Source organism: Trichosurus vulpecula, chromosome 5, assembly GCF_011100635.1.
Source record: "Trichosurus vulpecula isolate mTriVul1 chromosome 5, mTriVul1.pri, whole genome shotgun sequence".
Classification (NCBI taxonomy): domain Eukaryota; kingdom Metazoa; phylum Chordata; class Mammalia; order Diprotodontia; family Phalangeridae; genus Trichosurus; species Trichosurus vulpecula.
This window is the reverse complement of record NC_050577.1, coordinates 270,181,489-270,193,842: the sequence shown is the minus strand read 5'-3', so window position 1 is coordinate 270,193,842 and position 12,354 is coordinate 270,181,489. Positions and strand designations below refer to the sequence as shown.

At 48.4% G+C, this 12,354-nt stretch overlaps 1 protein-coding gene across 1 annotated transcript; it reads right to left on the bottom strand.

Annotated features, from left to right (window-relative positions):
- Positions 1–8,757: 8,757 nt before the first annotated feature.
- On the bottom strand, positions 8,758–10,751 carry GPR84 (G protein-coupled receptor 84). The gene is made up of 2 exons (XM_036761430.1): positions 10,706–10,751; positions 8,758–10,210 (listed from the first exon to the last, which is right to left on the bottom strand). Exon 2 carries the CDS (start codon positions 10,176–10,178, stop codon positions 9,006–9,008), a length of 1,173 nt encoding a protein of 390 aa, XP_036617325.1. The 5' UTR covers positions 10,179–10,210; positions 10,706–10,751; the 3' UTR covers positions 8,758–9,005.
- Between the last annotated feature and the right edge of the window lie 1,603 nt (positions 10,752–12,354).

The window sequence follows — 12,354 nt, the reverse complement described above, 5'->3', positions numbered from 1 at the left end:
TTTTGGCTGGGAAATCAACTGCAGATTTAATTGTGCCAAACACCTGCCTGCCAGATGTGGCAATTCCCCCCGTTCATCTCCCCCCCTCCCCAATTCTACCCTTTCCCCACCCTACTGAGCACAGACAGGGTGATCCCCCCCACAGGGTGATTTAATGCTCCCTAAACCCCTTAGATCTTTTTCCTCAAGTTCCCCCACAGCCCCTACCCCTTTCCCCAGTGTCCCTTAGCCCTAGGCCCTCTGCTTCCAGTGCTGCTGGCCCCTCTTCCTCTTTACCATTATCCCCCAAGGGCTCCCCAAGCCCCTGCTCTTCCCTCTGGTGAAGTCTTTCCTTTGCCTTTAGTTCACCCCAGTGATGTGTCATCAGCAGAGCCAGTGGGCCACTGGGGGCAGAAGCAGCCAAAGCTGATGTCATTGGGGTGGGGAGGGGGAATAGGGCAGGGGGGGGGGGAGTCTGGAAGGGGACAAGCAGCTTTAGTTTCTGTCTGCAGAGGAGACAAGGATGTCTGGAGTTTAGCCAGACCCAGCCAAAACCTGCCTCTCTTCAGACCTGGCATCTGGCTTCTAGCAGAGTCTGGGTTTGTGTTCTCTATTTGTGTTTGTCTACCTAGGTCTCAGTCTGACTCAGAGGATATCTCTCAGCCCCTATCTCTGGGGGATCACCTCCCACCCCATTGGACCCTGACTCTGCTTCATCTCTTATTCCACTCTTCTTTCTTACCCCTCTCTAAGTTTTCTGCCTCCCTACTTCCATTAGGACGAGCATTCCTAACCAAGGATCCATGGATCCCTAAGGAGTTAATGGATAGATTTCAGGAGTCCAAGAACTTAAATGGGAAAAGAAAATTACATTTTCTTTTTCAATAACCTCTAACTGAAATTTAGCATTTTCTTCAATTGTTTAAAAACACGATTCTGAGAAGGGGTTTATTGGTTTTACCAGACCACTACACAGAAAAAAGGTTAAGAATCTCCGATCCAGACTCTCCTGGCCTGAACCCCTTGTATGACTCCAACATGAAAGTTCTCCTTTGGTGCCTGATTCTTGGGGTCTCCCTGAAGCTGGAGGTGCTAGAGTAGCAAAAAGGAAGAAGCGAAGGTTGAAAGGGGTTAGAAAGGGAGGAAAAGGTTAGGGGATGGTTTGAGTAAGGAAGAGGCAAACTACCAGATGGAGAAACAGGAAGAAAGGGTGTAGAGGGAAGAGAAAAAATACAAAAGAGATTGGGAAAGGAATAGATTGAGAAGGCATAGGGTAGAGAGAAACACCAAAGAAAGGGGAAGTCTGAGAAAGGAGGCAGAAAAGGGACTTGAAGGCCCAGTGGGAAAGTTGGCTCTCCTGGGGCAGACTACTTCTGATGGCCCATAAATCCTATGTGTATTTTGGGGGAAGGGGCAGCACATTCCCACAGCATTCCCATTATATGGTGACCTTCCTTAGCTTTTTTGCCTCAAGGCCACCCCTCTCCCCTCATCTCCCTGGCATTCCTCATGCTATGGGGGCCATTCCCTTGTTTTCCCATCTCTTCCCAGAAATTTCGGGCCACACTTTAGGAATGTTGGCAGGCCAAATGCTGCAGCCTGAATCAATGAAGCAGAGAGGCCCCATTCCCTGTGGGAGGGGGTGCACTTCCCTTTCCCCCTCTCCTCCCTAGCCCCTCAGTGCCTGCCCACCAGCTGTTCCTGACCATCTCTCCCTCTTGTTCCCCCTTCCTTCTTTTGCTTCTGTTTCTTCTACACACACTGACCCCTCCCCCTGCACATACACACTCACTTCCAACCTCTGACCCCCAGCCTACTGGGGCGGCTGGGAGAGAAAGACAAAGGCAGGATTTATTGTTGGGGGTGGGGAAGTGGACTGGAGAAAAGGGTTGGGGGCAGTGACCCTGACTGGGGTTGGGGAAACTGATCGGGATACTGGGAGACTGCATGCCTCCTACTCCCTTCTAATAGCTCATTCCTTCCTGTCTCATTCCCTCCCTTACTCCTGAAGTCTGGGGGAGCGGGGTGGAGAGAATGACTCAATGGTGCACAAGAAGCCAGGCTAGAAAGCCAAAGGTGCCAGAGTGATTTCAGACCGGGGTGGCAGAAATGGAGGGGGAGAGTATTACCATGACAGCCTCTGGCTTTCCAAAGCATGGCATCAGTGGAACGTGACAAGGAAAGAGACACTGGGCAAAAGAAATAAGGGTAATGCAGCAGTGAGAGAGTCAGGGGAGGTTTGGGGTGGGGGCTTCTCAAGATCACCCCAGAACCCTAAAAGCTGAGAGACGGTCCTGCCTGGATGCTGGCAAAGGGATAGAATTGGTTTTGTTGGGGCCAAACCTTAGTCACCTAGAAGAAGCCCACAAACACCCAGCCCCCCCCACCCAGATCCTAGGCAAGGGGAAAGGAGCCGCTGGAGAGTCTGTGCCTTTACAGTAAATAGAATGTTGGCCTGAATATTCTCTTGTCAGCAGGCTGGGTGGGGGGCGTGAGGGTGGGAATGGGAGGGGGACAGGGAGGAGGGAGATGGGTTGGTCTGGGAGTTTCCAAGAAACTGGACTATATATCTCTCTCTGGATGGCTCACGCCTTTTCCCGAGCTGGCTCCCAAATCAAACCAGCCTCTAGAGTCCCTCCCACACCGTCCAGAGCTCGAGAATGGAAATGTTTCTCACACACACACACACACACACACACACACACACACACACACACGCCCACGCACATGCACACACGCACGCACATGCACACATACATACACACACACACATACACACACGCACCTTTTCCAGCCACACACACCTTTTTCCTCCACCCCAACACCCGTCCACCCCCTCCCCCCACTTTTGTGATTGAGCAGACCTGAGGCTCCCTGCCCCCTCTATGCACAATCAGCTTCCTGAAGACTGTTCCCCCTTTCCTTGGCCCTTGACCTTGGGGGCCAGACCGTTTTTTTCCCTCTAGCCACCATAGTGGAGCTATGAAGAGTCTGGGGGTCAGGGGGAAAGGCTGCTTGTGATCCAGTCAAAATGGCCTGGGGAAAAAAAGTATGAGGAAACTGAATTCAACAGACCCTTCAGGTCCCTCTTCTCAGAGGAAGAAATTATCCTCACCTCCCCTCTCATCTTGTCGCAGACCTACAGTTATCGGTTCTCCCTGCAGTCTACCCTCAAATCTTTCTACTGTTAATGATCCCTTGGAGACTGGGAATTTCAATGGATGTAGGGTTGAGTATGGATGGATGTGTGTGTTAGTGGAGAGGGTTGGGAAAAGACAAAAGAAGTTGAGGGGAATCGGAAAGGAGGATAGGAAAGGAAAGGGAGAGGGAGAAGGAAAGGGAGAGGGACACGTGTCTGGTCCCCTCCCCAATCTAGGCAGCAGATTTACAGCCCTGGTTTGCAGTGGGGTGGGGGTGAGCATAAGGAAGACAAATCTGCAGTTCTGCCCTTAGAGTGTCTGGGTACTTAGCTTTAGCTCCCCCATTAGCATCAATCCCCATCTTGCTGCCCATCTATCTTCTGACATCAGCTCCTTCCCTTCCCTGTAGCCCAGGCTCTCTGACCCTAAGTGGCTCTTAAAGGGCCAGCCCGGATCCCAACTCTCCTCTTCCATTCCCTGGTAACCCAGTTTTCTTGTGTGTACTGACCTGCCTCAGGGACTGAGAAGGTTGGGATTAGGGGTGAGGATGATCATTTTCTGGAGGACCTGTCTGAGTAAGACGCCAGACATGGCCGAAAGCACCGGTAGTGCGTCGCCCCAGGCTCTTTCTTTGTACCTTTTCTCACCAATCTATCTGCCTCCTACCACCACCATTGTTTGCCCAGTCCCAGAAAAAGTCCTATTTGGGTTAGAAAGGGCTAGATTGGGAGAATCAGGGATACCTGGACACAAAAACAGAGGTGTGGAAAGACCTTCGTCTTTTTTCCATTTCTCTCAGTAGTAGGAGATGATGGGTTGGTGTGTGTGTGTGTGTGTGTGTGTGTGTGTGTGTGTGTGTGTGTGGTGTTACAGTGTCACATAGGGCTGGGGAGAGGGGGGAGGTGTGGACTTGTAGGAGGTGCACGCCCTGGGCCCCACATTCCCATTCTCTTTTCCCAGGGACCAGACCATAAGAAGGTGTTTCAAACCTTCCTCTCCTATGGAGACAGAGGGGCAACAGCAGAAAAGGCCACGACTGTGTTTCTAGCCTCTTCTCAGCTCCTCAGCAACCACAACTCCGAGGATAGAGGGGAACTGGAAAGCCCAGTCCTCATCCTATCGGCAAGCTGAGGGACCATGAAAAGTCTCTGGTTCTACCTTCAATTTTGCTTGCTCCAAGAGTTCCCATGTCCCACTGGGGAATTTTCTGGAATGAAGACCCCTCATGCCCTCCTCTGCCATAGTTCCACAGTCCCCACAATGAGCCAAGGTTTTCACTTCTCTGGCCAGTAGAAGAAGGGGCAAGCAGCTAAGTTAGAGCCCCAACTAGGGACTCCCACAATGGCCCGCTATTTGTTTCCCTCCAGCACTGCCCACCCCGCCCCCCAACCAACATGCAGCTATTATCTTAAAGGTCTCCTGTCTTTCTCCGTGAAGACACCCTGAAAAGGCCATCTGCTCCAAGTACATCCACTTTCTGTCCTTTCAACTCTCTTCTAAACCATTTTCAATCTGGCTTCCTTTATCACTCAAATGGCTCTTTCCAAAATTACCAACGATCTCAGATGGCCAGATCTGACAGTCTTTTCTCAATCCTCATCCTTCTGGGTCTCTCTACAGTATTCAACATTATTGATTACCTTCTCTTCCTGGATAATCCCCCCTGTCTGGATTTGCATGACACCACTCCCTCCTGGTTCTTCTCCTACCTGTTTGACTGCTCATTATCAGTCTGTTTGGTTGGATCATCATAACACATCATTGCTGATATGTGTGAGTATGCCCCAAGAGTCTGGGGGTCGGGAGAAAGGCTTCTTGTGACAGCCAAAATGGTCATTCCTGATATATGTGAGTATAGCCCAAGATTCTATCCTGCACCCTTTTTTCTTCTCTCTCAACACCTAGTATCATCATCATCATTATCCTCTTTATGCAGACAACTCCCAAATCCATATTTTCAGCCCTAATCTCTCTTCAGACATTTCAAAATGGGTGTCTAGGAGGCATCTCCAACTTAACATGTTTAAACTATTTTTTCCCTCTCAAACTCCTCTTCTAAACTTCCCTTTACTGTCAAAGGAATCACCACCTTTCCCATCACCTATGTTCCCAACTTTGAATCAAGGTATCCAACCACAGAATGCCAAATTTTTTCATTTCTAATTCTGCAACATCCCTCCAATACAGCCAATCTTTTCACACAGGTACCACTCTAGGTCAGGCCCTCATCACTTCTCACCTGGACTATTTATTATAAAAAGGAGGCTATTTTCCCATTTGGTCTCTGGGTCTCAAGTTTTTATCTCTTTGCCACACAGCTGCCAAAGTGATTTTCCTAACGTGCAGATCTGACTACATCACCCTGCTCCTCAGTAAAGGTTCCTGTTACCACTAAGATCAGATAGAAAATTCCTCTGTTTGGTCTTTAAAGATGATGCTCCATCTCGCACCTCTCTGCCTTTGAACCAGCTGTCCCTCACATTTGGAGTGATTCCCTCCTCCCTTCTTTCTCTTAGGAATCCTTTAAAACTCAAGTAATACCTGAACTCCCCAGCTGCCAAAGGCCTCCCTTCCCAAACTACCTTCTCTTCATTTGGTACACATTTTATATGCTTTTCTCTATGTACGTGTCGTTTGCCCTGTTTCCTGCCAGCTCCTTGAGGGTGAGCATTGTTCTTTGTATTTCTAACTCTTAGTATTGCAGTGAATAAGAAATGCTTATTGATTGCTAGAACACAAATATTCCCAAATCCTGTAGACTAAACTTGAAGTCATACATTTAACTGAGAAGAGGACAGAACAGAGGAGTTCAGGGGTATGGTGCTAAGACCCCTCCCCTCACCAAGCCTCCTGGCGTCAAGGGGTCTGAAAAATCCCACTGGGTATCTTTGGGAGGGAAGGAGGAGGGAGGTTGTTTGGGGGTAGGGGAGTTCTACCCCCTGCAATCTGACCTCTTCTTATCAAGTTGCTTTCCAAACCTAATTAAATTCTCTCTCTCTCTCTCTCTCTCTCTCTCTCTCTCTCTCTCTCCCCCTTGTGTCTCTCTCTTTTCTCATCTCCCCTGTTGCTCCCTCCTATCTCTGTGTCTGTGTATCTCTGCCTTGTTTCTCAGAGTGGAAGGTGTGTATATGGAGAATTAACAGATCTGAAAAGCAAAGTATTGGTCTGCCGGTCTATTTCTAGGGTATGGGAAGGGACTAAATCTTCAGCCTTCTAAATTCCTTTTCTCCCCCTCATCAGTCCCCCGAAATCGCATCCTCCCCCATGCTAGCTTCCTTCAGTCTCCCCATCTTTCTTCAATTCCCTTGTCTCTGCCCTTTAATTTCCCCATTTTTCCTTCCCAGCCTCAGAATCCCTATCTTTTCTTTTCAGTTCCCTCATCTCCTTCCTTCAGCCTTCCTTTACTCTTCCATCTCTCTCTTCTAGCCCCCACCTCTATATTACCCCCATCTTGCTTCCTAAGTCCTTCCATATTTCTCCCTGAGAGAAAGGAGGAGGGAACTGAGGAGGGGATTGTGTTTGAAAAGGGAGGGAGAGGAAAGAGGAGCAAGACGGGAGAAAGGAGGGGGGAGGGGAGGAAAGGAGGAGCACCCTCTCTCCAGCCCCCCTCCCTTCACCCCCACCCCCACTCCCCCAGCCATAGAACCATAAATCAGAGCCTGGGAAGCTCGGCCAATGGCAGAACAACTCGTAAATCGGCCTGTCAGGCTCAACCAATGGGGCAGGGCGCTAAATCAGGCTCTGTCAGAGCTTAGCCAATGGCAGTCCCTGAAAGGACCATAAATCTGCCAGAGAGAGACAGAGAAAGAGAGAGAGAAAGCAGCAGAGAGAGGGGAAGAGGGTAGAAGGGAGGGGGAGAGAGAGAGAGAAGAGGGAGGGGGAGAGGGAAGGAGAGAGAGAGAGAGAGAGAGAGAGAGAGAGAGAGAGAGAGATGCAGAGATAGACTAACTGAGAGAAATGTACATATGCTGAGAAGAAAAAGAAAGGCAAAGCATGAGAAGGACTCTGATGAAAAGACATAGAACTACTAACAAAATAAGAAACAGAGACAAAGAGGAATTAACATGCCCCTCACAAAAAAACCCTGTGCCATGCTCCCACCACACAAACACATATGCACGCCGAACCGCACGGAACTAAATGAGTTCATCCATTATCCATAATGCTTACACTTATGCATGCATGCATACATTCACTCCCATCCATATTTTCACCCTGGTCACATAGGCTCCAGCCATTTGAAGCTGGGAAGGGTGCTGCTGCTTCCTAGGCATCCTCCTTCGGAGTTTCCCAAGAAGGGGTGGAAGGGCCATTCTATGCCCTTTACTTTACTTTCTTATCCCGTGTTGGCTTCAGAATCTCCCTGCCAACTGAGATATCTTTTCTGGAGTCTAACCCCAAAGCCTCTTGCTGCAATGGAAGATCATGTTCTCTTGTTTCTACCAAATAGCCCTTTGGAGACTTCATGATTCCCCTGTCCACCTTTCTCTTCTCTCCTCTCTTCCCTTTTCCTCTTCTTTTTCTCACACCTTTCCCAAGAGCGAAGATTCTACTGTGTTTATGAGTAATTTATTTTGAGAAGGGGGAATCTAGAAGATAAAGCCATAGATTGGGAGGTCAGATCCTTGAGTTTCTCAGATTTCCTGGATATGATTCTATCTATATGTTGGGGGGAGGGGTGGGGAGTGGAGAAAAGAAGGCAGGAAGGTCTGTGTCTGTCTCCATTCTCCCTGAATTGGCTTCTCTCTATGAGTTCAAGTCTTCCTAACCCTGGGGGGGCCTTGGGATTGTTTAAAAGAGGTATATCTTGGTGTCTGTTTAACTTTACTTTGATTATGAGAATCACCTTTCTTCCTCAGCAACTCCCTGTCTCAGAATAGGAACCTTCTTCCCCCCACCCCCCCACCCCCAGTCTTTGAGAAATGGGAAAAGAACTGAGTAAGGTGGTGGAACTTCTGAGCAGATGCCCACTCCCACCCCCACCCCCGTAGGTGGGAAAATGTGAAACCAGCATCATCTAGTGGCCACATGTGGTCCATGGACACACTACCTTCTACTTCCTTCTTCTCCGGATAGCGAGGCCCTGGCCCCCTATATAGACTCCCCTGGCCCCTAAGGTTCCTTTCCAACTGTTCCTCTTTCACAAGAGAGAGTGCTGACTGCAGCCGATGGGGGTGGGGTAAACTGATGAGAAGGCCAGAATGAGGGCTGGAAGCTTGACATTCTACCTTCTAACCCTAACATGCCTCCCCCCAATATCTATACCCAGAAATTTCTTGCTCAGTTTCCAAAGACACAACTTAAACATCCTACCCCCAAGTGAATAGGTTGTGACTAGGGCCAGTGACACCAGAGCAGGACCGGGGTATTTCCAGGATATTTCCATCTGGGGGACCTTAGGAGAAAAGGAGTTAAAGCTGCAAGGTGGGGCATTCTGGAAATTTTAATGAAAAAACTTGCAACTGTATGCAAATGGTTATGCAAATTGGCTTTAATTAGGCTTTGAAATCTTCCAGCTGTGAATCCTGGTTATCTTTCCCTTGCCCTCCTAAGATTATAGGATTTTAGAACTGGAAGGGGCCTTAGAGATTATATAAATGAAAGGTAAAGTGATGGTCTCAGGGTCAGGCTTCCCAACTTTAACCCAGCTTGAGCCCCAATCCTGGTTCCTCTTTGTCAGGACCCAAATTGGAGAGACAAACACCACAAAGTCTGTTTATTAATAGTAATGCTGATACAAAGAAAGAGGGTAGAGAAGTGAGAAAGATGGGCACAGAAGGGACTCAGGCCATGAAGATCTCCACATGTCCTGCTTGTGCCTATGGCCATGATGCCCACTTTGTTGGTAGTGTAGGTGGGACCCATTTCCTGCCAGTGCCTAAAGTGTTAGCGGAGTCTTCGGAAACTCTGAGGTCCCCGTCTCAGGATGGACCCATATGCCTCACGGAATTGACGGTTCATGGCTGCATAAAGTACAGGGTTGATACAACCATTGAGCCAGGTGAGATTGGCTGCAAGCATGTGCAGGACTCGTGGGGCTTGAACCCGAGCATCAAATATATTAAGAAGCAGAAAAGGGATATAACTGAGGGAAAAAAAGAGGAACACCACAAAACACATCCGAGTCACCTTCCCAAACTCCGATGAGCCATCCTGGGCCTTCTTTGGCACTTTAGCAGGTAGCATGTGGGTAGCCACCCTTTGGCTGTTCTTTTCTACTCTAGATAATCTATTGTTTTCTTGGCTTCCTATCTTAGATGAGTCACTCTCCAGGGTACTGCCTGGCTCAGATGATGTCCCCTGGCTGGTCACCCCTGATGCCAGACCACTGTCCAGCTCTTGAAAGTGCCCAGGTAGGGCTTCTCCAGCCCCAGCTACATTTCCAGGTCGGAAGCTGGTTTGACGTAGTTTGTACTGGTCCAGTGCCTGGGCTGCCCGCCTCACTTGACGGTGAATGAGGCAATAGAAAATGCCAATACAACTGAGCCCAAGCACAAAGTAGATGCCCATCAGGATGGTGGTGTAAGGACGCCCCCGGATTCGGTCAAAGCTACATGTACAGACGACAGGCACCAGGATGTAGATGGGCCAGAGCGGGGCAAAGCTCGCCATGCCCAACACCCATGTACCAAACAATGCCAATGCCACTCCCTTGGCTGTGAAGATCCGAGGAAAGAGGGTAGGGTGGGCTATGAGAAGGTATCTGCCAAAGGCAATGAGGCAGAGGGTGAGGATGGCAACAGAGTTGGTTGCAAAGAGGAGGAGACCAAAGACTCGGCAAAAAGTAGCCCCAGCCCGCCAACGAAGATAGAGGTAGGAATCCACAGAAAATGGTTGCAGAAGAGCACAGTAGATGAGGTCGGCCAATGTGAGGTTGGCAATGAGAAGGTTGAAATGGGTACGAAGCTTGGGCTGGGCACCCACAATCATCAGGGTAAGCAGGTTGCCAGCAGTGCCAGTCACAGCCACCACCACACCCCAGACTACAGCGACATAACGATAGTCCACTACTGATGGGTGGTAGCAAGAAAAGTTGGCATCATCAGAGGTATTCAACATAGTGCAGAGGCCAGAGGGTCAGAACTGAGTATCTACAGAGGGGAGAAGAAATCAGAAGTTGGGGGCACAGGCTCTCATCCTGTATATATCCCATTTTTGCAATTCACTGACATTATTCACCCAAATTGTATCCAAATTTTACAACTCAAAAATTCCCTCACACCTCTTCCTAGGCCTTTTCTTCTTTCTTCTCCCTTCCTAATTCCTCCCAAGATCCTTAACCCTCTCATCTTCCTGAGGATTCTCTTTATCGTCAGAGACTCCCTAATTAACTCCTTGAATTTCCAATGCTTTCTTCTTCCCTCCCTCAATACTGCATCCAATGGAATGGAGTCAGGATGCCCTCTAACTATTCCCCAGGTTCTACCAGAACCTCCAGTGCCTCAGTGAGCCCAGATCTGTCCCCCCCTTGGGGAATAAAATGTAGAATAGAATAGACATATAGATCTTCCCCAATAGGCTCCAGTACCCCAGTATACTTCCTCTATTTCCTCTTTTTACACAAATATAATGTAAAGCCAACTTACCGAAGTTACAATCTACTGGTGATTAACAACAGTGAATGATGTCTAGTCTCCAGCATCTGAAATGGATTTTATACCAAGAAAGTATCTGGACACTCCAAAGTTGCCAAATTCTCTGGTCACATCCTTCTTCCTCTTCCCCCATCGACGGCCTCTTTCCTCTATTCCGGTAGGGCTGATGAAGTACTGGCTGGCTTCTCTGTTGAAATCCCCTCACCCACTTCCTTACTCCAGACCCCTCCAATTCTTCCCTGCTTCCTTCTTAGAAACCAGACTCTTCATTCCCTTAATAACCACTTTCTCCTCCCACCCCAACCTCATAAAGTAGGACTCCTAAGTTCAATTACATCTCAAAGTGGCAGAGGCCATCTAGTCCAACCTATACCTGTGTGTGTGGGGGGGGGGGGGCCCTCTATAGCTCCTCTTCCAACATATGGTCATCCAGTCTTTGCTTGAAGACTTCTAGAAAAGGGAGGTCACTAGGTGTCTTTCCAACATGAGAAGGCTTTACCTCGACTCATTTTATATATGAGGAAACAAAGGTCCAGAAAAGTGAATTACTCAAGGTCACATAGGTAATACATAGCAGAGTCAATATTTAAGGCTGAAAAAAATGGCAGCTTGATGGCACAGCAGATAGAGTGCCAGGCCTGGAGTCAGGAAGACTCATCTTCCTGAAATCTGGCCTCAGACACTTACTAGTTGTGTGACTGGACAAGTCACTTAACTCTGTTTTCTTCAATTGTCTCATCTGTAAAGTGAACTGGAGAAGGAAATGGCAAACCACTCCATTATTTTTGCCAAGAAAATCTCAAATGGGTCATGAAGAGTCAGACACAACTGAAAAACGACTGAACTGAACTGGTGCCTCCAAATCCAGTTTTTTTCCAATTACACTGAGATGTTATCATAGGTTCCTCTCCTAAGGAAGCTTTGACTTCCATTTCCCTGGGGCCAGGATAATCCCTCCTCCTGTCCTTCTAGTGAAGGAGATCCAGTAAGATGGTAAATTAAGGCAAGATTCAGGAATCTGGCATCTCTCTCCACAATCAAAGAGCATTTATTAAACATTCAGCAATATGCTATGTGCTTCCACAGAAGAGCAAGCCCTAAGCCAAGTGTCCAGAAATGTCCTTTCTTCAGCCTCACTTTGAAGTGTCTCACCATCTCTCCCCAGGATATTTTCAAGCCTTTACCCTCTGTCTCACTGGCATTTCTCCAGCCCCTAACTTTCTCCTCCAGTATTCTTTGTCCTTTCTTTCCTCTCTTCATCCCCACCCCAAAGCTCTCTAGCCCTTGTCCCTCCTTCTCCCCTCAGCTCCTTCCTGTTTTTCTCCAATGTCCTAGTTCTCGTTGTAGGGTTGAACAAATGCATAGCTGGACTTTATTTCTGGGCACAAAGTCCCCCTTCTCTCAAGAGCACAGAGAAGGTTCTTACCTTACTGCTTTCTCTTTCCCCTAGTTTTTCCTCTTTCTACCTCACTGGTCCTATTCCCCTTTCTCTAACACTAAGGCATGAGTAAAGGAGTATTTGTGAGGCTCTGAGTTAAGCTCTCTGTTTCCAATCTCCCTGATCAAGGGCTCCCAATCTATGGTTGGAGTACCCCAAAGGGGCATCAAGAAGTTTATCAGAGGGGTCAGGGAATATTTGC

What these genes read in the sequence shown, in the direction of transcription:
- GPR84 (XM_036761430.1), bottom strand. Translation starts at nt 10,178, where the DNA reads ATGTTGAATACCTCTGATGATGCCAACTTTTCTTGCTACCACCCATCA.